The sequence below is a fragment of the Lepisosteus oculatus genome, chromosome 7, assembly GCF_040954835.1.
Source record: "Lepisosteus oculatus isolate fLepOcu1 chromosome 7, fLepOcu1.hap2, whole genome shotgun sequence".
NCBI classification, from domain to species: domain Eukaryota; kingdom Metazoa; phylum Chordata; class Actinopteri; order Semionotiformes; family Lepisosteidae; genus Lepisosteus; species Lepisosteus oculatus.
Window position 1 is genome coordinate 34,800,161 of NC_090702.1, and position 23,842 is coordinate 34,824,002.

Genomic DNA, 23,842 nt, shown 5'->3' on the forward strand with positions numbered 1-23,842 from the left:
AAAAGAAACTGAATGTTAAAGGTATTGCTGAAGCCTGAAAGCAATGTTTTAAATGCTAGTGAACTCCTAATTTAAGGAAGGAAGCTCTAAACTGTCCATAAAGAAAAAGGTTCAGTTTATTATTGTTTTGGTATTGTATGTCCATTCATATTTAAAAAAATAAGTTGACTGTGTGAATGCACACCCCTCCCCCCCATATAACCTTATTTCTACATCTACATAGATGTTAGTTCCAAATTATAAAGGTATTTTTGCAGATCTGTTAAAAGATGCAACAAACAGGTCTAGAACATTACAAAATTTCAGAATTCTTAGTTTTTATTAACTTTCTTAGGGATATTCTTAAGTACAGACTAATGTTGAGAAGGCTCCTAGTTCTAGTAACTGGTCCTCCTTGTAGTACAAATGATTTACATTTTAAAATGTCACAAAGGGTTGTCCCGCGCTTAACTCCACCTAAAAAATTGCCCATGAAGGCTGTACAATCCCACCCTAATGCTCATTAAGTTCAAAAAAAAGAAAATTAAAATATTTCACAAGAAAAGGCACATATAAAATCTGTAAAGTTGTAAATATTTTTGTAGTTACTGATTTATCCAACTCTTTTCTTCATACTGGAATGAATCGACCTAAAATCATGCACATACAGTAATTTACATTTCATTTTGGACACACTTTCTTTTAAATCCATTACTCCACAGAAATATCGAATTGACCTGTAGTAAAGGATACAATGGTTTCACCATACAAATAGTAAAATACATACTTTTATTAGCAAAAATTGGAAAATGTTTTAACAATGTATGATGCCTTAAGTATTAAGTTAGTTTTTTTCAGCTGTTTCTTCCAATATTCACAAATATTCTGATTACATCCTTTTGTCGATTTCATACTACCTTCTGAAAGTACTACTTTCAGAACTGACATATTTCTGGGAAAAATATCCAGAATGATTTTCTAAACTTATTTTCAAATCGTAGTTTATTAAACAATTGAAAGCTGGATTTTCAACTCATTTCAACATATTTTGAGATTTTATTTAGGATGCACTAAACAGTAATGTCTTGGTTTTCATAATTGCTTCCCAAAAACGCCATCCTGTTGGATGCACAGGAAACTTACACGTGAGTGAACACTAGTCCTGAAAGATAATCAACTTAGTCAAAGTGAGTAAACTGGGGGAATATCTGACAGGAATGTGCAGACATAAGGAATTCATATTAAACATTACACTTTATGTTGGAACAATTTAGCAGGCAAACAAAGCATTTAACATGGACTGCAAAAGGCATGCAATGGCACAAGAGCCTACAAATCAGATTCCATTTGACCCCTTTCTTTCCAAAAGTGGGGAAAACATTTTACCACAAAGGCAAGCTCCTTTTTAAAAAGGCCAAAAGGTAAAGAAACAAATCAATTAAAAAATAACTCTCTTCATAAAATGACCTATTTATGAAAAACAATTGCTGCAACAGTTACATTTACACATAAAATCTAGACAAATGTTTTCTAAATTCTAATTTAAAATATACTGGGAAAAAAACATAAATAAAGCTCTTAAAACTGGCAAAAAGTACAGTACTGGTCCATAATTTCATTTTCCTCATTGAGTCTCCCCAGAAAATGTGGATGTTGAGCCTGGTCATTTATTTTCCAATCTGCACAAAAAACAAACAATTATTTTAAATAATAATCTTATATTGCACAACACAAGCATCACAAGTGACAACATTCAAAACTACCAGTGCATTTCTGAGGAAAATAATTTTTAAGCATTAAGAGAAAAAAGTATAACAAAAACTGTCACTTCCGTGTATCGGTCTCAGATAGGGGATGCATATCAAAGGCTGCAATTGTGCAAAGCTTTTTTGCAAGGCTAATTTACATTTCTTTACATTAGAAAACCTTTCTGTCCTACTAGTCCAGTCGATGTACAGACTGCTCAAAGAGGTTTTAAAGTTTATGGGAAAAACCCGTGCCTTTGTTTTGGACACGATGTCACCGATATAAGACATTCAAATGTATATTCTACCTGTCAGTTCATTTTTGAGAAATCAGTTAGTTAATTCACTAGTGCTTACGTGGTTCTATATAAGTATTATACAGTTGCAATAAAGCACAAGTGTCAGCTCCAACTGGAAATGAGGCATTTTTCACAATTGTCCAGGCTGAATATGGACATGTTTTTACCTGCTCTAAATCTCTAATATCTGATGCGATGGAATGGAAAAATAATCAGTCTGCAATGTCTTCTTGCAAGACATGAACAATATCCTGTCATGAAGTGCAGTCTTCAAATGAAAATGCACTGAACTGGATATTTCTTGCCTGTAGTGCACACTCCTCTGAGTATGTATACTTCATTATGGTTATCCTGGAATACTAGAGAATGTGATCTCCATTTGACAAAGTACTTCTAGCTGCCATTAGAACATATTCCCAAATGAGAGGAAGCCCTTTGGTCCATCTTATGTGTTTGCATTGTATTATTTCATTATTATGAAAGCACTAGTACTATCTACAATAAGGGTCTTTTTACTGTGAACTACACAAATTGAAAAGAATTTGTGATAGAAACGTGTGATATGAATGACAATAAAATAGCTAATACTTTAGGAAAGTGGACAAGCCAAAATCCATTTCTTCCTAATTTCATTAATCCATTAACAAACTTGCTTAGTCCTGGTAAGGATCACAGCAAACCATAGCTTAGAAGCATGACTAGCACACAGGCACAATTTAGTCACTAAGTTAACCAGCATGTCTTTTAAAAAGAGGGGAGAAATCTGGAGACCCCCCAGTGAATAGGCACTCAAACTTGGGGAGAATATAAAATCTCCACGCAAGAGTAAACTACAGTAATTAAACCAGATCCAGCATCCAAAAACTGAGGTAGCAATGCCAACTGACATGTCACTATGTCTTTGGAACCTTCCAATAAAACAATTAAAAATTACTCCTTTTATTTTCTGATGCTTTATCATAAAATGACTTTAGATAAATACACCCATCAAAATTAAAGGTATCTGTGGGTCTTACAAGTCAAAGGTTAATTAGTATACTGATACAAGTTGGTTTCAGATTTTAATAACAGGAGAATTGTTAAAAAGGCTACATGACCATAAAAATCACCATGAAAAAGATTACATTTGATTTAATTACATAAAATTAACCATAAACTATTTGTCATAGTACTCATTTTTGCATAAGGCAGTAAACAAATCTAATTTGTAGCTTGAAATATATGCCTAAAGGACCATACCTTTTAATTAGAATAGCCCGTAAATAAGTAAACAAGTTTTATATGTATTTTTGGAAAATTCCCAGTCTTCAGTATAGCATAAGATGGAAACAACCTGGTCTGTCACAATGAGCATCAGCTATTTTTGAAACTTCTACTTCTATGTCAGACAGCTTTGCTCTGAATCACTGTTCTGAGTGCCATGTGAGACACTTCTAAACAAAATCACCGTGACCTTTAACACACAGCTCTGAGATTGGAAATATTTGGAAAACGGCACTAGAATTCTTGGCCAGGATTGACAATGGAAACAAGGCATGTGATGATAACGCTACAAATTCCCATAGTTTAAATTATTATAACTACACTCACTGGAGTTTCTTCTTACCAAGTAAAATAGAAAGGTTTTTGAAATGCCTTACCAAGGTTTGCCAAGTTTAAAATAAGCCGCAGTCCTTCAGGTTGTTCTTGATGATGACGTCGGTAACGGCATCAAACACAAACTGCACATTCTTTGTGTCTGTGGCACAGGTGAAATGAGTGTAGATCTCCTTGGTGTCTTTCCTCTTGTTCAAATCTTCAAACTGGCACTGAATATAAGCGGCAGCTTCTTCATAGGTGTTTGATCCTTATGACAATGGACAGAGATAAAAAAATTAGAAGACATCATTTTAAACTAAATCTTAAAATGACCCTCGCATAGAAACAATTCTCCATCATTTGACTGTTATGTAATCACTGCACAGAATGTGGTTTATTTTCTATCCTGAAGAAGTAAGTGCATTAGTGCTGGGAGCTGCTTCAGTGTATAAGTTACAAAGGAATAAGTAGAGGTTAATTCCACACTGAAAATAAAAGGTAAAACACGTTTCCACAAATAAAATTTTAATTCATCAAGGTCACTGAGTACAGAAATATTCCAAAGAAACGGTAAAATAGGTGCCCTTCAGCTAACAGAATTCACCATTATTTTGTTAAAATGCATAATTATGGTAAAAAACAATTTTATATAACGTTATGTTACAGGGTTTATAATATTTATATTCCAATTCAAGAAAATACTACTGGGTGTGGTAAATTACAGCAATTATTAATAAAGTAATTGCCTTTCCAGAATTATTATTCTGTGTGCATGACTAATGTAGGCATGTCCCTCATTTTTACCTTTTCAATTTACCTCGTTTTTATGATAGCATTCACATACAGAAGCATCATTTTATGTTAACTTCAATACATTCTGTGAGTATTTCTTCAGGCAGATCAGGACTTAAGCAAGCCATGTTAAACTAACAGGAATTTCTCAGACTGGTAGCAAATGTACTTCCTAAATAGAACCAAGTTGTGCCAGGTGGATTTTCTCTTGTGACAAACTGCCTAGAGAAGTGTTATAAATCGGAATTTGACATTTCCTTAAACAGTAATTTTCCAGGTGGGGAAATATGTATAGTTTACACAAATTTGTCCATTTATATCACAAGATCTAGGAAAATCTTAAAATTAATTCCAACATCATAGGAAAATATTTTTATATAGTGTCAAGAATACTGGAACTCTGTGGAACCTTACACCTCAGAAACTGTTTGTTACAGGGTTAGTTTGTGGGCTGCTGGTTAAAATGTTTAGCCACGTGGGGTTTCATGAAGAATACAATAGTATAAACTGGCAAAGAAGGGAGCTGAACTTAAAAACACTTTAAAAAGATCTAAATGAGCCCAAATTCTTAAATCAAGTTATATAACATTGATTAATCTAAACACTTTATAGTAATATACATTAGCCTCTCCAGATTTTAATAATCACATTTCAAAATACTATTACTTTACCTGCATATTCAGGGTAGCAAATTGTAAGAGGGCTCTTTTTAATCTTTTCCTCAAACAGATCCTTCTTGTTAAGGAAAAGAATAATAGATGTGTCTGTGAACCACTTGTTGTTGCAGATACTGTCAAACAATTTCATGCTTTCATGCATCCGGTTCTGAAAAACAAATTCAAACATCATAATTACTAACAAAAATACAACCATTACAAAACAATTATTAACACCATAATAATGGAGTTCATTTCAATGTTCCTCTTTAGAAATGCAATTATGAGTACAAATTCTACATCATGTGAACCCTATTATGGTTACTTTTCAAATAAGGAACAAGTAAAGGTTTATTCCATGCTGAAAAGAGAAGAAAGGAAACAACGTTTCAGCTGTGGAGTCTTCTTCGGGTGTCTCTTTCAGCATGGAACAAACCTTTACTTGTTCCTTTGCAGCCTACGCATGCTGAAGCAGCTACCTACTTGAACATTTTTCAAATAATCCATGCATGCATGTGGAGATCCTTACTGGTATTTTAAAATAAGGCTTTATTGAAATAGAAAGATTTCTAAAATAATACCTTAGCTGTATAGAGTTAAAAAATACTAAACCCGACTCAAACTCCCTACATCCAGCAAAGCCATCTCAATTCTAATCTCATACAAGACCAGAAAAACAAAAGGCTTGGTTAAGGAGCCAAGATACTAGCATTATATTGCATTTCACTACAAAGTCTGAAAGGTAAAAGTTCATATCAGATATATCACATTGTGCACAAAAAACATGGGGGCAATTTATTAAATAATTAAAATGTTATATTCTTCCCTCTATGAAAGAAGGAGAAATTTGAATAGGCTTCATATCTTAGCCTTTTTAATGAAAAAAGTTCAAATTAGGTGAAGTATGGTATGAAATGATTTTGCTTACCATTTCTTCATCTTCAGCCAAAACAAGGTCATAGTCACTCAGTGCCACACAGAATATGATTGCTGTGACACCCTCAAAGCAGTGAATCCACTTCTTTCTCTCAGATCTTTGACCACCAACATCAAACATTCTAAAAGGGAATACTCAGATTAGATTCTAAGTGCATTATTATATAGAAATCTAAGAACTTGAGATCCACAATCTGCATGCTTTTTTATATTTAGTCTTTCAAACATTATACATATATACTTCATCTGCCAGTATTGTTTTTAAAGTTTTGCACACCACAGTACATGAAGTCGTAAAACTCATTACATGTTTGTAGTATGAGTTGAGAACAAAGAGACAGTCATTTATTATGCTTACAACATTGTCGTGCAGACTGTGCTGTTCTGAACTGTCTTATATATATCTATATTATGCTGTTTTGTGACATTGTACAGTGCTAACATTCTGTAATAGTATTCTATTTTGAAGAAATTCTTTTGCACTAAAAAAAGCATGTTTAAAATGTATTTTTTAATTTCCTATTTCTATGGGCACATAGGTAATCTTAGCCTGCTATATGATTCTGGCTTTACTTCCACAAATAGTGTTTAATTTTTAAAATAAAGAATGGCAGAGACCCACAGTCATCTGTATGTATAGTTAAATTTCAAATAGTCACAATGGTTTCCAAAAACAGTGTTCCTTGCAGTTTTAATGTTGACCTAAAAAAATATTCAAAAAGGCTGTTCTGCGGTGATCACAGAAGTCTGGTAGATGTTTTAAGAAACACAAGACCAAACAGTTTACTGAGTTTAAAAAAAAAAAACAGTTTCTTTCTTTTCACATTTCAATCCAGAATTTCGGCCTAGAAAGAACCTGTGCACTTACTTGAAATGTAAGTCCTTGAAAGTGAAATGTGTCTCTACAATTCCAGTTGTTTTGACTCTGGTTCTGAGGACATCCTGCTGTGTGGGGATATAGGTCGTCTGTGCTATCCTATCCAGGTCATTCAGGTAGCTGTTAGACACAGAACAAAAGAAAAGTCATTTCTTCACATAAGACAAAAATGTAGGACAGTTTATCCATTGAAATAATGGTAAAGTAAACCATCAATGCAACTTTACATGAAATTATCATTACTAAGATTAAATTTTAAAATATAAAAAAACAGAAAAAGTAAAGAATATAGGAATTAATTGAATGACTTAAAACCAATTAACATTATTTATTTATCTATCATGTATCTTGTAGTTTTAAAGATGGCAACCAATAAATGGTTCTGAGAATTTACTGATATAGCTAAAGTTACAAAAATATATTAAATTGTTTTGAATTTATGACACTTATTTGTAGAGTAGAGCCTCTACAAGATAAACATCTGGTTTGCATCCACAAGTTCTGATTAAGGGTATTAGGGGTAAATAAAGACAAGCAAGTTGTAGCTATGCCATTAGCCAGGGACTAGGATTCTTTACAGTAGCAGATTGAGTGTCACCAGGGTTGGCCAAGCTTGATTTGACAGGTGTGTCCTCAATCGGGGAAAGCCACAGTATATGGACTGAGCAATGTCAATTCTCATGTAAGGACTGTGGAATTCACATTCCATTAAATAAATGCAGAGAGGCTCTAATGGGCTAGTATCGAGGAAGAAAGTATAACGTCCTCATTCCTCCTCGGGACGATAAGAAGGGGTAAAGAGGATGGATTGGAGTGCATATTCAACCCATTTCTACCCTTATTCTACCATATTTGGCTCAAAACATATCCAGCACAAAATAGAGCAAGATGCATCTTTAACAGATTACAAACTGCAACATAAAACAAACAGCAAATAAGGTTATCACCTCTATACAATAATAAAGAGTATAAAGAAATTCCATATTATCTTAATCTCCCATCAGATTTCTTTCCCAGCATAAGCTTAGGTTCACACCACACCAAAGCAATAATTTTGTATAAGGTCCTTTATTAGTGTCTTGTCAATCAACTTTAAATTTTAGAAGGTGCATGACATCAAATGTTTGTCCTTCATACTTACTATTCAACAAGGATAATGTAATAGAAACTCCACCTGAAAAAGTAAATTAATTTGGTGGTGGTGGAGGGGAGTCCCCATTACCTGTAAAGCGCTTTGAGTGGAGTGTCCAGAAAAGCGCTATATAAGTGTAAGCAATTATTATTATTATTATTTCCCATGTGGTCAGCAGGGAAATTACAGTGTGGGGACACACAATGGGAATGTTGTGACGTTCCAACTCTTATCACCCAGTGGGCACAATGAAAATCATTTGTACACTTATAACTGTAGGATATTAAAGCAAGTTCCACTTTTGTAAAAATTTCACAAGGGTGCGATTTCCTTTAGCAAACCACCAGCCGAGACTGTTTTGAGGCCAAACTCATGTTGCACAAGATGACAAACTTATAATACTACCATTTAGTGATAGCTCAGGGAAAATCCGTTGTTGGATAGTATAATGCCAGTAGAGTACTGGCATGCTAGTAGAGCACCACAGTTTGAAAACTGTAAATGCACTGGCTCATTTAAAAACCAAAAGACTAACATCTCTATTGCCTTTTGTTTTTTACCATATTGCATATAGAGAACTCTTCTTGCAGGTCTTCCAGTGTACTCAGTATAATGTGCAAGGATTATAAGACTATATTAACAGATCAGTTAAAGTTTTTTTCTATCACTATGTCAATTAGAAATAGGATGTTCTACTATGGACAATACTGTTTACAGCAAAGAGCAGACTAGACAGTGTCAGATGTTCTGTTTGTTCTTACCAATGTCTAATGGAACATAAAACATGTCAAAAGTCCAGTTCTTGTTAAATTTGTTTATGGCACTGGTGTCCATGAAGTCAAAACAGCATCCTATAAAACACCATCCTATTTCACTAATGTCAACATTTATGAATAACTAATACTGTTGTTTTCAGTTCAGACTGTCTATAGCAATGAATAACATTTCAAGGTTGTATTAATGAAAAGCTGACCAATGCAATTAGAAATGGATGGTAATATTGGATTACTTTGTACTTTATGTAGTCTACATAAGCTTTTACTGCCTATGTTTTGTCTAGCATACAATTCATTAAAAAAAACATGAAATGAATTCAAGTAAATGGCCACTTACTATGCAGCAGAGTCATTGAGCTGGTATTCTCTTGACCTGCTGAAACAGGCCTGGACACCCCCATCCTTCCATAACCTCTTGATGACTCCTGCAAGTTCTGCAGTCATGAACCCCTCCTCCGCAGAACCCGCTAGCACAAACAGCTGACGTGCATCATCCTAGTGAGGAAGGCATCAAGCAGTGAAATACTCAAGCTTAGAAGCCTTGCTACAAATACAAATCAAGATTCAAAACCAAGCCTCCCCACTGAATCAGTTGTGTTTCTTATGATGCTGAGTGTACTTATCACTCATAACTACAACAATAATGATAAAATCCTTAAATACTTGACTTAAATGGGATACCACATTCATTACTTACAGGTGCAAGAAAAAGTTTGTGAATCCTTTGAAATTACCTGGATTTCTGCATTAATTACTCATAAAAATGTGGTCTGATCTTCGAGTCACAATAATAGACAAACACAATCTGCTTAAACAAATAACGCACAATTATACTTATATACTTATATATAAAATTGTACTTGTATATATTAAATATACTTATATATAATATTGAACACATCTTTAAATATTCACAGTACAGGCTGGAAAAAGTATGAGAACCATTGTATTTAGTAACTGCTAGAACCTCCACCAAACATTTCCTGTAGCTGCTAATGAGACTTGCACAATGGTTAGGAGGAATTATAGACCATTCCTTCTTACAGAACTGTTTCAGTTCATTGATATTTCTGGGATTCCTTGCATGAACAGCTCTCTTTAGGTCATGCCACAGCATCACAATTGGGTTGAGGTCTGGACTCTGACTTGGCCATTCCAGAACACAAATTTTCTTCTGTTTAAGCCATTCTGTTGTTGATTTACTCTGGTGTTTCGGGTCATTGTCTTGTTGCATCACCCAACTTCTACCAAGCTTCAGGTGATGGACTGCTACCCTGACATTGTCCTGTAAAATTTCTTGATACAATTCCGAATTCATGGTTCCCCCTATTATAGCAAGCTGTCCAGGCCATGAGCCAGCAAAGCAGCCCCAAACCATGATGCTCCCTCCACCATGCTTCACGGTTCATCTCATCTCATTGATTGGAACACTTGACTCTAATTAGCTTTTGGAGAAGTCATACATAGGTTCACATACTTTTTCCAACCTAGACTGTGAATGTTTAAATGATGTGTTCAGTACTGACAAGAAGTACAATTGTTTGTGTAATTAGTTTAAGCAGATTGTGTTTGTCTATTACTGTGAGTTAGTGGGAGATCAGACCACATTTGTATGAGTAATTAATGCAGAAATTCAGGTAATTCCAAAGGGTTCACAAACTGTTTTTTTGCAATTGTATTTAGAATATTGCGTACAATTTTGGGTCACCCTGTTACAAAATAATTGTATTGATGCTCTGGAATACATTCAGAGGTATATTTCTAGGATTTTAAATGAAAGTCCTAAAAGAAGAGGCTTTAAGAAAACTGAACCTTTTTAAACTTACAAAGAAGACTATAAGGGAACAAAGCTCAAGAATTCAAAAACCCTTAGATACTGACAAATGCATTTGTCAGTGTCTATGGACATAAATGGAAACAACAGGAAAGTGTACTTAAAACTAAGAACAGGAGGCATTTTTAAGACATAACATTGGAAAAGATTGGATAAGTCACACAGCCAAGTTCGTAAGCTGACTCACTGGCTTCTTTCAAGAAAAAGCCTGATATTGAGCATGGATCCTGATCAATTAGCTATCAGACACTAAGAGCTTGATGGGAAGAGAAGTGACTTCCTCTAAATTGTAATCTTATACAGTATGTTCTAATTGACCATAGTGGGGTTGTTAAATGTTGAATATATTACTATTCTTCATCTTGTATTTTACCACAAATCAATCATTTTCATTTCTAACATTACGCCCTTTGTGCTCACAGTACTCTTTTTATATGAAGAAATACATACTGCTCTCGCTGAATCACCAAAGTCTATCTTCAATCTTCCCATTGCCCTGATGATAGCAATTATAGATTGAATGGTGTTGCTGTAAACAACAGCTTTGTACTGTTTACATTCCTCTTCTGAATAGCCAGCTTCATGGATAATTCTAAAAAAAAAATACATAAAATAGGTTAAATCAAACAAACAAGTGGCCACATTCCACAGTACAGCTCTCCAATTCCTCAGCAAAGCAAACTTACTTCATCTGTTTCACGATCGTGCTTTTCCCTGACTCACCAGCCCCTGCAAGAGAAAAGGAAATTTGTTATTTAGGAGAAATATATGTAAACTTCAATTGCATACTATGACTAAAAATCAATGCATGCCTCAAACACCAACATACCCCTAAAACAAACTCCTAAACCTGTGAATTTTGCAGACAATTATTCATTATTTTTGTTTCAGCATTTAATGTTTGTTGAAGTGCCAATAAAATACAATAATTGTAATATTTAAAAACCTCTAAAACTTGAAAGACGGTGCAGTACTATTACTTCTTGCAGTATCCAATTCATTCAGAAATTCTCAATTAAATCAAATCATTTAGAATAAGATTCTTTTTAGATAAATCTAAAATAAATTTGACGTTTATGACCTTCAGGATTAATAATACCTAAAGCCAAAAGACAGTTGTACAGCCCTGGAAAAAATCTAAATATAATGACCACAGGACACGTCTTTTTGTTTCAGGTGCATTTTATCTTTCCATTATAGAAGTGGACAGGACCTTTGACACTAGACATCCCTTTCCACATTCTCCTTGTGATCACTACCTGCACAGCTAAGGATGCCTCAATGCAGTTACCAGCTACACTTATCTCCTGCGTTTTTTAAATGGCTTCCATATTAAACTAACATCTCAATATAAAACAGTGATTTTTCTGGTAATAGGAAATTTTATACCAAACCTCTTTTTTCAATAAAGTGATTTACTCAGTTCGGTTTTTGCATTAGCTCTGGATTATAACAAACCCTCCAGCATTTACTAGAACCAGTAGGTACGCATTCTTAACAGAGTAAATCTTTAAATTATTATTTTGACAACACAAACTTCAAAAAACGTTGCACCAACTTAACAGTATTAACTTGATTAGTATAACAGATCACTGTTAAACTTAATTAGTTTTTTTTATTCAACATACAGATGCACAAACATCGATAGCAGAAAAAATGACTGCAGATATGTGGCTATTGGAAGAAAATCCTTAATTCCTCTTGAAGGCCAAAGTCATATTATATTTGCATAGACAATATACATATCCACACTCACCAAAGAGTATTACGCAAGGGAGTGTTTCCACCCTCAGCAGTAAAAAAAATTTTTGGCAAAGGCAATAGATCTCCTCTTACTAGTATGTTACAGGAGTTTGTGAGAAATGTAGAAATTGGTCAACAAATTTTACCATGTTCTGTCAAAAAAGGATACTCTTCGGAGTTCTGGTGTGTTCCACAAGAACACAATCATTAGTTTCAGAAAAATGAATGATAATTAGCTCTAGTACGGTCAACGGACTTGTAATTTCAATTTACAGTACAAATAAAGACAATGATAGCTACAGCTTGCTTTCAAACCCTCATTAGGGCTCATCAGCACTTCACATCTAGCTGTGACCAGTGAATCGGGAATAAACAAACAAGGTCTATAACTTTGATTTATATATGTGCCGTTTAATTCTAACATTGATGAAACAATCAAAGCTAATTAATATTTACACTTTCAAAGTTCATAGAACTACACAGCCATCCTAAGTGTTGCTGATAATTACTTTTTCACAGGTTCAGCCATTCCTTACATCTGAACAGTAAGTATTCCATACAATAGAAACCATGCTGACATGAGAACTTAATATTACTTTCTGCGCATATAACATTATTTTATACTTAATTGAGCTGTACTTGTTTATGTTAATTTTGTTAAAAAGAGTACCTGGGTTAATTTATAAGTATGAATAGCAGTTCAAGAATGAACACCACAGCTTACCTATACAAATAGTTTGAATTATGTTAGGTATGGCCATAATCCTCAATGTGCATGAAGTGGACTGAAGACAACATATAAGCTGTATAATTGCTTCATTTAGATTCTCCTGAATCTAAACTCTGTATTCAACTCTATGAAATTCAAGTTAATGCATGTTGTACTCGCATTTCATACATCTGACGGGCATGTATCAAATACAAATCAAAGCTGCATTTATGCTTCAAGTCAAACCAGAGAATGATCGAGACAGCAGCAGATGTACTTCCATATAAAATGTATTAGTTTCCTTATATAGAAAAATCATAACTTAAAAATAAACTGATCGAGAGAAACACCAAAGATTAACTCTCAAAGGTCTGTGACTGTAACAATGACTATGTTATGAAAGCAATAGAAAATGTTCTTCACAGAAGCTCTGGGTTCTTCACCTTGTGTTATTTTTGCTCTGATCTTGACGTAATGCAAAATGTCAGAAAACTGGAGAATCCCTGAGGGTCAACATCATCTACTGAACCTTTCACCCTCATCATCGCTGTGGCACTGCTCAGTTTTCCCATTAAAATCAGCACTCTCTCTTACACTCTCACACGCACTGCTCCCAGGTTTTCCAACCAAAACAGCACTCTCTCTCTTACTTCAGCTGTCCTCAGGCTTTTTCAGCCATATTTCAAACGCTGATATGAAAGCCCTTTCATTAAACAATAGGATACAATTATGACTGGATAACGTTTTTCTGTAAAGTTAAATGAGTTATTGTAAAAAGTAAGATTTAATGTTTAGTGCATTTAACAATTAAAATATAAAAGTAGGAAGAATATTTAATTCTTACAGGAACATGGATGACCAGATGGTTTTATGATGATCTAATTTCTCCAAAGCTATTAAGATAAGATCACTTTATTTGCCATGTACAATTTCTTGCATTAGGAATTTGTCTTTTCACATACCCCAGCTTGCTTTCCATGAGACAGCCAGGCACACAAACAGGGAGAGAAGCTTGGGGTTATAATGACACCAATTTCTCACTAAACGTGCAACATTAAGATTTCCCTTTGCTATCATGTTTTTTGCAAGGTGTTAAGCAACCACTATACAACAAAATGATGTCATTGTATTTCTGCAACAGACTTATTTGCTACTGTACCATAATTTGATTCCTGTCAACATCCTTTATCTATAACAATACAAATGTAAGCAGATTCCCTTTTAAATAATCAACCAGCACAGATATGAAATATTTTTCTATTTTACTTTTATGCAATGTTAAGTTTCTGAGAAATTACAGTGTTGTTTCTGCCACATGTTTGGTATATACTCAAAACTGTACCATAAACATGCAATCCAACCATAAGTCATGCATATTTCATATATATTATGCAATCAGAGGCTAATATGTTACTTTCAGGAAATGTAAACTAGGTAGGTGCACATCTAATACACAGGAATATGCACATATTCAACACTGAATAGATCACAAAAAGGGTTGATTTCTTATCCCAATCACAAAAAGTGGTTTTACAAATGTGTCAACCACTTGCAAAATACAAAAACAGTCCACCTAAAACAGCAAAGGAGAACAGAAAAGATCCTAAGAACTAACAAATTCTATCAAAAAAGCTTTTGATGAAAGAGGCATATATACATAGTCTGAAAGCTTTAGGAACACAGGGTAATACAATCCCACGAATTAAGAAGTTTCTTGTGCAAAATAAAACAATAACATACTAAAAGGATCTAAAATCCAATTCCAGTCTGTGGTATGGAGATACATTGGTCTTTTAAAGTGATATCAGTTACTAGGCTTTGCTACACTTAGTAAACCTTTAAAATTTACAGGTGATATTAAAGGAGTGGCAATGTCAGTTATTTTTCAACAGTGCAAAATGCAAAGGTACTTGGAACTGGACATATACTTGACAAATTAAGTAAGTTAAAAGAATTAAAGTCAGGTAGGAAAATATGTATACAATAATAAGTATTGAATAGTTGGTGCTGATGTTGAAGCAATGTTGGTTAGCCTTCATTTGAAATACTGGGGTCATAATGCATTTTAAAAGTACAAAAGATACAGAAGATAGCAACCTAGAACAATTCCCAATTTCTAGCCAAATTCTTGAGATCAAGAGCTCCCCTAATAACACTTACCAGTTGTTAAAACAGTCCATGAATGGTTACGCAACTGCCTAAGACCTTTAGTAAGATTTGCAAAACACAGGCCAATCATTTTTTTTTACCATCAAAGCAGGGGGGGTTTAAGGTGCAGTGAGTCAGCATAGGCTTGACCATAATGACTCATGTCTTTCAAACAAAGTCCAGAAACTCCATAGCAGCTTTTGGTTGGATGATGTACATTCCCCAGTTATTTAAACGCTTATTAAACATAGTGGTGGATATAAAGCTTTTAAAAATTGGAGAACCTGTTTCTGCTGGCTCCAAAACCTCCTTTCTCCGTACAGCCAAGATGTCCAAGCAAACCAAGACTTTTTCCACAGCCCACTGCAGGTTTTGCCAGTGACCAGTAAAACAGAGATTTAGTAAAGTTAACTGCAAACTAGCCAATCAGCAGACGGCAAAGCACTACTGAAATGCAGTCATATCAAGCCTATATGAACTCCACAGGTCTAAGAATAAAACCACACTACTTCATAAACAAGGTATCAAATACTTACTTCTTCTGAATATTTGTTTGAAAACATTTACACACACATTTACAAATAATAATTGCTTACACTTATATAGCGCTTTTCTGGACACTCCACTCAAAGCGATTTACAGGTAATGGGGACTCCCTTCCACTACCACCAATAGAATCACCCCCTCTATAAGAATATCATGAGATGTCCCTATCTCAGTCACTCATCAATTATAGTACATTACATGTCAATAATTCTCTTAAAACACTGACAATCCCCGAACACGAAAATATAATATCTGATATTTTCTCAAGAACGGAATTTCTCAGATAACATACCATATCAATGTTTTTCTTTGCTCACGTTTCAAAAAACAAACCATAATTTTTGTTTTTATATCCTGGTACAATAATTTTCAATTACAATACGACAATGAGCTTTTGTGCCATGGATTAATATGGTACTGTGGCATATTTCTGATATTTCACCCTTGACCTTGACCTGTAGCACATGTAAGATGATCGTTGCCTAATAATTCACATTGAACAGATATGAAATATTTTTGTATTTAACTTGTTATGCAATTTACGATATTTTTTCGTTCTTATTTTTTACAAATTTATGGTTATTCTGGTCATCGATATGGTATATACTCAAAACTCTTCTACAACCGTGCAGGTTTCATGAAAAGTGGGAAACTTGTATTGTTCAGGAAATATGATCTAGGTAGATGCCATATCTGATTAACAAAATACGCACACAGGACACTGAACAATGAAGTGTTCGAATAATTTGTGTGATGAACAATACTATCAGTAATGTTTGTGACAGATCAGTAGCACTGAAAATGTTATTTTTCTTTGAAAGACTTATTATAGCAGTCTGGAATCTATAGTCTATAATCTGTAATGTATAATTGTATCTCGTGAGTCTAGGCTCACAGCATGGCCCCTGTATCCACAGAAGAACAGTAAGGATGTGAAGACTCTTGCAGGCTCTTTACCATCTCTACCAATCGAGCCATTCAGCGTTTAACAAACTACAAGCTTCACAGCAACGCAGAGGAGGTTCAGTACTGATCGGAGGCAGGACAAACCCCTTGCCGACATCACCAAAAACCTGCAGCTGCCAAGGAAGTCACAGGGGGCACCGTTTTGCTTGGAACAAGGAGATCCCTGTTGATTAATCCCACATGTAACTCAGCAACAAGGCCAGTTGGGCTCTGCAGCTTAAGGAATACCAGTCGCAGACAGCTAGTGATAAGATCCAGGCTCAAACTCGCAGACTGTGGGTCACAGAGCTCGACCTGTGCTTTCAGCAGGCACCTTTACCAACAATCACTCAGGAACCCACTTTTAAACGTATGCGTCTTTAAAAATCTTTAATGTATAACTGTAGAGAATTTATTACAATAAAAAAATATTACCATATCATTCACCCCCTTCACGCATCTTTCATTTAGTGTCAAAGAACAATGGGTGCAACCTGGAGCTGCAGCAATCCACTTCTGTGTGAAAGGATTAAAGGTGCTGAATGTGCAAATTTGCATTGGTTTTCTCCAGCTCCTCTGATTTCCACAACATGTTATCTAGGTTCATTGTCCTGATTTCCCACTAAGAAGGGGCTTGACAACCTGCAGTTACAGCAAGCATGTCATTAACTGCAAGTATAGGGATTTTTAACTGCACATGCAATAAAACTCTAATAAGCCACAAAAGAAATTAAGTTAAAAGAAACTGAATGTTCTGTAATCCTCTACAACATGCAACTCAATGAATGTTCTTTGGCTAAAAAAAAAATCCCTTGCTTCATTTCATGCATTGTGGCCTAGCCTGCTGTACCGCTGATAACATTTTTCACACTTAGGTGTAAAGTCAAGTATTTAGGATGAATTGGCAGTTGCAAAGAAAGATGTTAGATGTTTGCTCACCTCAGTCCTTTGAAGAGATGAATATGGATTTGTTCAACATGAACACTGTGTTTCGAGTGTATGGATATAAACAATGTACCAAGATTAGTAATTCTTGCAAGATACTGTGACACATTTGGACCCTGAGAAGAGCTGGGCTGCTTGAAACCCATGCATGACAATTTACGGGCGAAGACAGAGCAAAGACTTTTATTAATCCTTTCGAGGAAAGCGGAAATTAAATCAAAAAAATATTATCTGTGACGACTGACTATGCCCCTAGTATTGTTGGAAAAGAGGAGGGATTCATAAACATCATTATAGATTACATTGGCCACTCCACGGTAAATTCTGATTGTGTAATTCATTACGAAAATCTTTGTGCAAAATCCTGAATTATCATCTTAATAATCCGATGACTACAGTGGTGAAAAAAACACCTTCTTGCTCAGTCTGCCTTGATGCACAGGCAGTTTTAAACACTGCTTGAGCTAGGACAATTCTGCAAGGGAAAGCAAAGAGAAGAATTGCAGTAAGACGTGCACATTAATTCACTAAATTTTAGATATTATATTTTAATATTACATTTATAAATCAAACTATAAGTAGGGCTATTATTGACAATTAAACAAATATATACAGCATGCAAATCCATAAAACATGCATGAGATAACTCTTGGCATGCCGCTTCTGAAAGGCGGCGGACCTGTTCTAGGGTGTGCATGTGCCCAGCTCCCCAGTTATCTTGCAACACACATGCACGTTGGCAAATAGAGCTGAAGTTCCCAAATGATTCCTTGTTTTTAACAAATCATTTTAGTGAATCATATAGTTTCACGATTTCCCAAATGATCAGTTCATTTGATTTTAAATCTATTCATTTCTCAGCAAGAGGAGTCAAGGAGTGAACCAAGCAAGTCGCAACAGGAAATAATTCACTTCCCAACTCAGAGCTCAGTGAGTTGCTGAATAGCCCTAAACTGCCAAACTCAATAGCTCTCAAACTAAGTAATGTCTTCATACAACATTTTCTTTAGGATTTGCTTCTCAAACTATATACTTTACCGTGCAGAAGAATGAAACCTAGCAAGGATATTAATTTTACATCTTCCATTTAGGTTTGTAAATGATCAAGCCTTGTTTCAGTAATTAGTCCTCTGAACATGAGATGCCATAGAGGAATTAGAAAAAAATAACATTATGTTCTACAAGCCCAATAACTTTTACTTAATAAAATACATTTTGCAATTAAATTCTAATAGCTAGTTCCTAGCAACATCATGCAATGTGGAAGAGTAAGTGTCATTTAATCTGCAGTGGAATTAAAGTAGGTTACATGTGAATCAATCTTTGACATATTTTAGATAAACTTGGGCATGCCCAAAAAGTAACACATTCAGCACACCCTCAAGTTCCACAGAGTGTTGCCGTTTGAGCTCATGAGACACTCCAGTTTATTCAGTTTTGGAAAAAAGGACATTGATAGGAATCTCTAAACTATCCATATATTTGTGTGCTCAGGGTGTAGCTCTGCATTGCACGGGAATACCCTTACCGGGAAAGAGTGGTTTTAAAGACATCTATATTTTCCAATAAAGAAGCTATATTGTAGTACTGAAAACCCAAAACAAATATTTAAGCACATCTCTAAAAACAACTATCATTTTAACTTTCAAGGACATGGGGATGTCCACAAATATAGCACTGTTATATCACAAAGTGTTTTCTTCCCAAAATATTTTAAGGACACAAATAAGAACATGGTTTAACTTTTGCCCAAAGCTCTAGAAAACCCTGTTATTTTCAGAGATCAAAATTCCAGATTACACTTTGGGAGTATGTTTTCCATTAGTCCTTCATCCTTTATTTACATCACTTACAAGGAGCATTGCGTATTCAAAAAACATCTCACTACAAAAGGGAATATGAAAAGAAAGAACACGTGGCTGAAAGACTTTTATCTAAATGGCTTTGCATTCATAGCTTAGCCTCAAGTGAGGACAGATATAGTCCAAACATTTGGTGTGTGGGCTGAAAGAAGTATCACACAGATGCTCTACACGGATAGCCTGAGTAGTGAACCCTACATTCGCATGGTTTAGAAATATCATATTATGTGTAGATTCAGCATGACCAACAAACCTAACTGGGGTATAGTGCATCTGTAGAACACATTTTATGCTGTATACACTGTTTTGAAAATATGTGCAATTTATAATGACAGAGGTTCCTTAATATCAAGTCACATATAAAACCTAAAATTATTTCTGTTGACCCTGGATTAGGTTAGGGGAGAGAAATATTAAAAAAAAAAACATTTTAAAAATCATTAGACAATTTACACAGAAGCTTCCTGAGATTCAAACAGAAGAACAATTTCTCTCAAGCAAGGAGTCTTGAGTGCTTGTCACAAGGTCAGGTACAAGACAGCGGTCTCAGTAAGCAAACACACTTGACACAAATACAGGAGTGAGACTTGAGTGAGAACTGCTAACCTTAAATAGGATAGATGGCTAAGGGGATAAGCCTAAAATTAACAAGAAAATCTTCAGTGTTCAAGGTATATTGACAGTGACTTTTATACTTTCAGCAAGTAAGCAAATACAAGTTTTAAGATCACAAAGACATGTTTTCATCGTAAACAATCCTGCATCTTGAGAACTTTCCTTAACTCCTGAGCAGCATGTTTAAAAACATTAAATACTCTGGGTCTTCTCTAAAAAAAGACATCCATAGCTGCGAGCAAGAACCATCCAAAATGTTTACAATCCATCTCAGTTTTTTATACAAAAAGTAACACTGTTAAAAACAGTCATATGTTCCTTTCACACCTTCGCATTTTCTGTATTCAAAGCTGTTTTCAAGAAAATGGTTCTTATTAGACATAAATCAATTTACCAGTTTATAGTAATTATTTCTACAGTTGGAGTTCAGGTATATGCCACCTCCATTTCTTACTTTAAGAACCCAGAAAGCAGAACATGTTCCAATCCAACAGGCTTCTATTGCACTTATTCTATTGAGTTATAAATTTAACAAGACTAGTAACGGGTCACGTATGTCCTGTGGAATCCAAAAAATAGATTATGGCCTAAGAATGGGTTGCAATCCTGAAATCTCTTGCTGATCACACCCTCAAAGCACATCACTCCCTGCATGAGGCAAATGATGGCACCATGAACAGACCTTTCAATGAATCGAAAGCTATAGATATATTCTGTTTACAAAAACTGGTCCAATGAATTACATATTGTGAGTTTTGTTAATAAATGCACTACTACACAAATATCAAAACAAGATTACAGAACTCACTGACATCATCCCCACAATTTTAGACTTGAAGTATTTCTGGATGCTCATGAATAGCTAAACTGAAATGCAATGCCTGCACTGAAGAGACGTGCCTCTCTGTTGAGATACCTCAATAGGACGTGAGCCACACAATCGACTATGACCTGGGTAAGGTTATGGCTCCCATTTCCCTCAGGGTACAGTTTCATGCAAAAGCTGTAGATAAATAGTACAAAGCTCCACAGCTGGCGGAAAATAAAAACAGGTGTCGTGGACAAAATGAGAAAGGGAGAAACTTGGATGACACCACTCATTCATGTTTTGAAAATGCTACCCATTGCATTGTGTGGATACTCAAAGACGAACCAAGATGTTAACTTTTTGCACTCAAGACAATGAATTTGGCTTTTTAAATGATTTTCTTGATACATATAGGAACAGCAGCAGGAAATCACTGACTGGTACAATAAGAACACCAGCAGAGAAAGTTAAACACAAGTATGGAGTGGCTATGATGTTTTAAGAAAAAGCATTAGGACTGGGGAAATACATGGGGAAATAATTTGCAGGTCAAGGGGATTCAGACTATTAGCAGTACTACATGTCATTTGTAAATAGAAAAATAATTTTAATAGGTTCTTGAATGTAGTTGACAAGGTATATGTACTATATCATTTTCTGCATCATGTGCCAGGCCATATGTTGCCAAGTCTAAAAATTATTCAGCTCAGTTTATTTGTCACATCCACAAGTGCAATGAAGCGCTTATTTGCATGTACGCTCCAATACAAAGACATTAAAGAAATCACCAAAAACAGCAGCAGCAACAAGTTAAATAAAACTTAAAAATATTGACACATTGCTTGGATGCAAGCAGAAATTCTACAACTTAAATGCACAGACAGAATGGTCTGGATCACCCATAGTCTTGAGATTTTTTGTGGTTTATGAAAACTAATAGTAACACAGATCTTTTAATCTACTGGTTAATGTTAATTTGCTTATTTTAATTCACTGAACTAAAATATGTGCTTAGCAATTTAAAGTTTGTTCATCTTTTAAATCAATAACAGCTGTGACGCTTGCGATAACTTGTAAATTATTTTCCGAATACGAGCTTGTTCAATCACCCCTCTCGTTTTTCTCTGTCACTCTGATTCAATGATGTGATTTGAGGAAGTTTTCATTTTCGGATTACAGACAAGGAAAGCAGTTATTTTAAAATGAGAGATTCCCCAACCTCTACTCAAGACTGTGAAGGCAATCATCTGGTGTCAATGCCATTTTAAACACAAGGAAAACTAACACATGACAACAGTAACTCGCAACACTGTCTTAATATAGCTTACAAAAACAAAATCATTCAAACTACAAACTAAAACAACACACAGAAATACCTCACAGTCAAAATAAGATTTGTTTTTGAAGCTAAAAACAAATGGCTGTTAGTCAAGGATACAATGTCCACTAAGTCACCAGGTATTTGCAATGTTACAAAACCTTGAATTGTTGTGCGATAAAAATACACCATAGATGAAAAGTGGTATACGCTAAACATTAACCAGGTGGTTTCTATTACGTATTAGGTCCAGATAATGCAAATTTTATCAATGCACATGGAGCAATGATAATATGAAATAATGTGGCCACCTATTTACAACATTTTTAAATGACACTCCTACATTCTGGGGAATCATTGTTTCCTTCATTCATAACTTTGCAACATGGTTGTAGTCCATGTGCTACTTTATTGTAACCTATTTATATCAGTGGTTCTTTGGTTAGCTTTCACTGGTACTGCTATAGCTGTGAGGGTAAAGAGTATTTTATTTGGATTACTAGTTAATTTTATTACTTTATTATTCCATATCAGTTAATAATAAACATTTAAAAATGACCAAGATAAAATTAAAGGGGAACTGCAGTCCCAACTTCTGAGAAAGATTATTATATCCCAGTAAACAAAATAAATTAATTGACGTTATGTTATTGACAGAGTCCTTGCTAGAGCCAAAAATAACCAAAGGATCAACAACATAATTAGGAACTCCCAGACTCACAACCGCATTCCACTAGTGCTCCCCACCACCCTAACACCCTTTCTATTCACAGGACCATTAATGACAACTTCCCCGTTCTACAGGATGACCCCTCCATTGGGGAGCACTTTTTTGACTGCCCCATCATCTTATATCGCTGACCACCTAATCTGCATAACCTTCTTGTTCACAGCTCCCTTAACCATTCACAGCAATCATGCACACCAGGCACTTTTCCCTGCAACAGAACATGCTCCATCACTTCTTATTATAATAATAAACTATTTTATATAGCACCTTTAAAGGTGGCTTTTCAAAGCTCTTAAATATGTCAAACTTGTAAATATATACCCAAAGTAATACGTTTATTCCATGCTGAAAAGAGAAGAAAGAAAACAACGTTTCGGCCGTGGAGCCTTCTTCAGGTGTGTGACACGCCTACCATTTGGGCCAATTCACCTCCCACCTCCACACAGTGGGGTTTCAGAACTCCTATTGCAGAAACACATCCAAAACTAAAATTCTCCTGAAACTAGGATCTCACCTTCCCCCTTCTCTTAATGACACTCATTTCCTTCAAACCCTCTTTATTCATTCACAGGTTTTGACTTCACATCTCTCTTCCAGTTCTCCCTGAGCGTCGATACTTCTCTCCTGCTCCCGCCTCCTCTCAACTACCGTCTTTTGTTCTCCCGTGCTTTATTAACTGACTGTTTCCCCTCGGGCTTAAAAAAGATCACTCAGTATCACTGACCAGTAGAGCTGACCTTACTTTCTACGGGGAATGAAGGCACCTAAACCATGCCAGGAAAACTGAGCCTCACAACATTACAGAGCCACCACAGTCCCTCACTGTTGTAACCAAGCACTCAGGGCTGTAGAGCTCTTTATGTTGGCAC

At 35.2% G+C, this 23,842-nt stretch overlaps 1 protein-coding gene across 1 annotated transcript in view; it reads right to left on the reverse strand.

Annotated features, from left to right (window-relative positions):
• Positions 1-300: 300 nt before the first annotated feature.
• The window catches only part of gnai1 (guanine nucleotide binding protein (G protein), alpha inhibiting activity polypeptide 1), a 35,810-nt gene continuing 12,268 nt past the window's right edge, over positions 301-23,842 (reverse strand). The window contains exons 2-9 of the mRNA XM_006633430.3: positions 11,291-11,333; positions 11,055-11,196; positions 9,108-9,265; positions 6,854-6,982; positions 5,978-6,107; positions 5,065-5,218; positions 3,664-3,869; positions 301-1,658 (exon numbers count right to left, since the gene is read on the reverse strand). Of these exons, the coding sequence (XP_006633493.1) occupies positions 3,679-3,869; positions 5,065-5,218; positions 5,978-6,107; positions 6,854-6,982; positions 9,108-9,265; positions 11,055-11,196; positions 11,291-11,333 (947 nt within the window). The 3' untranslated portion in view covers positions 301-1,658; positions 3,664-3,678. The remainder of the gene's footprint in view (positions 1,659-3,663; positions 3,870-5,064; positions 5,219-5,977; positions 6,108-6,853; positions 6,983-9,107; positions 9,266-11,054; positions 11,197-11,290; positions 11,334-23,842) is intronic.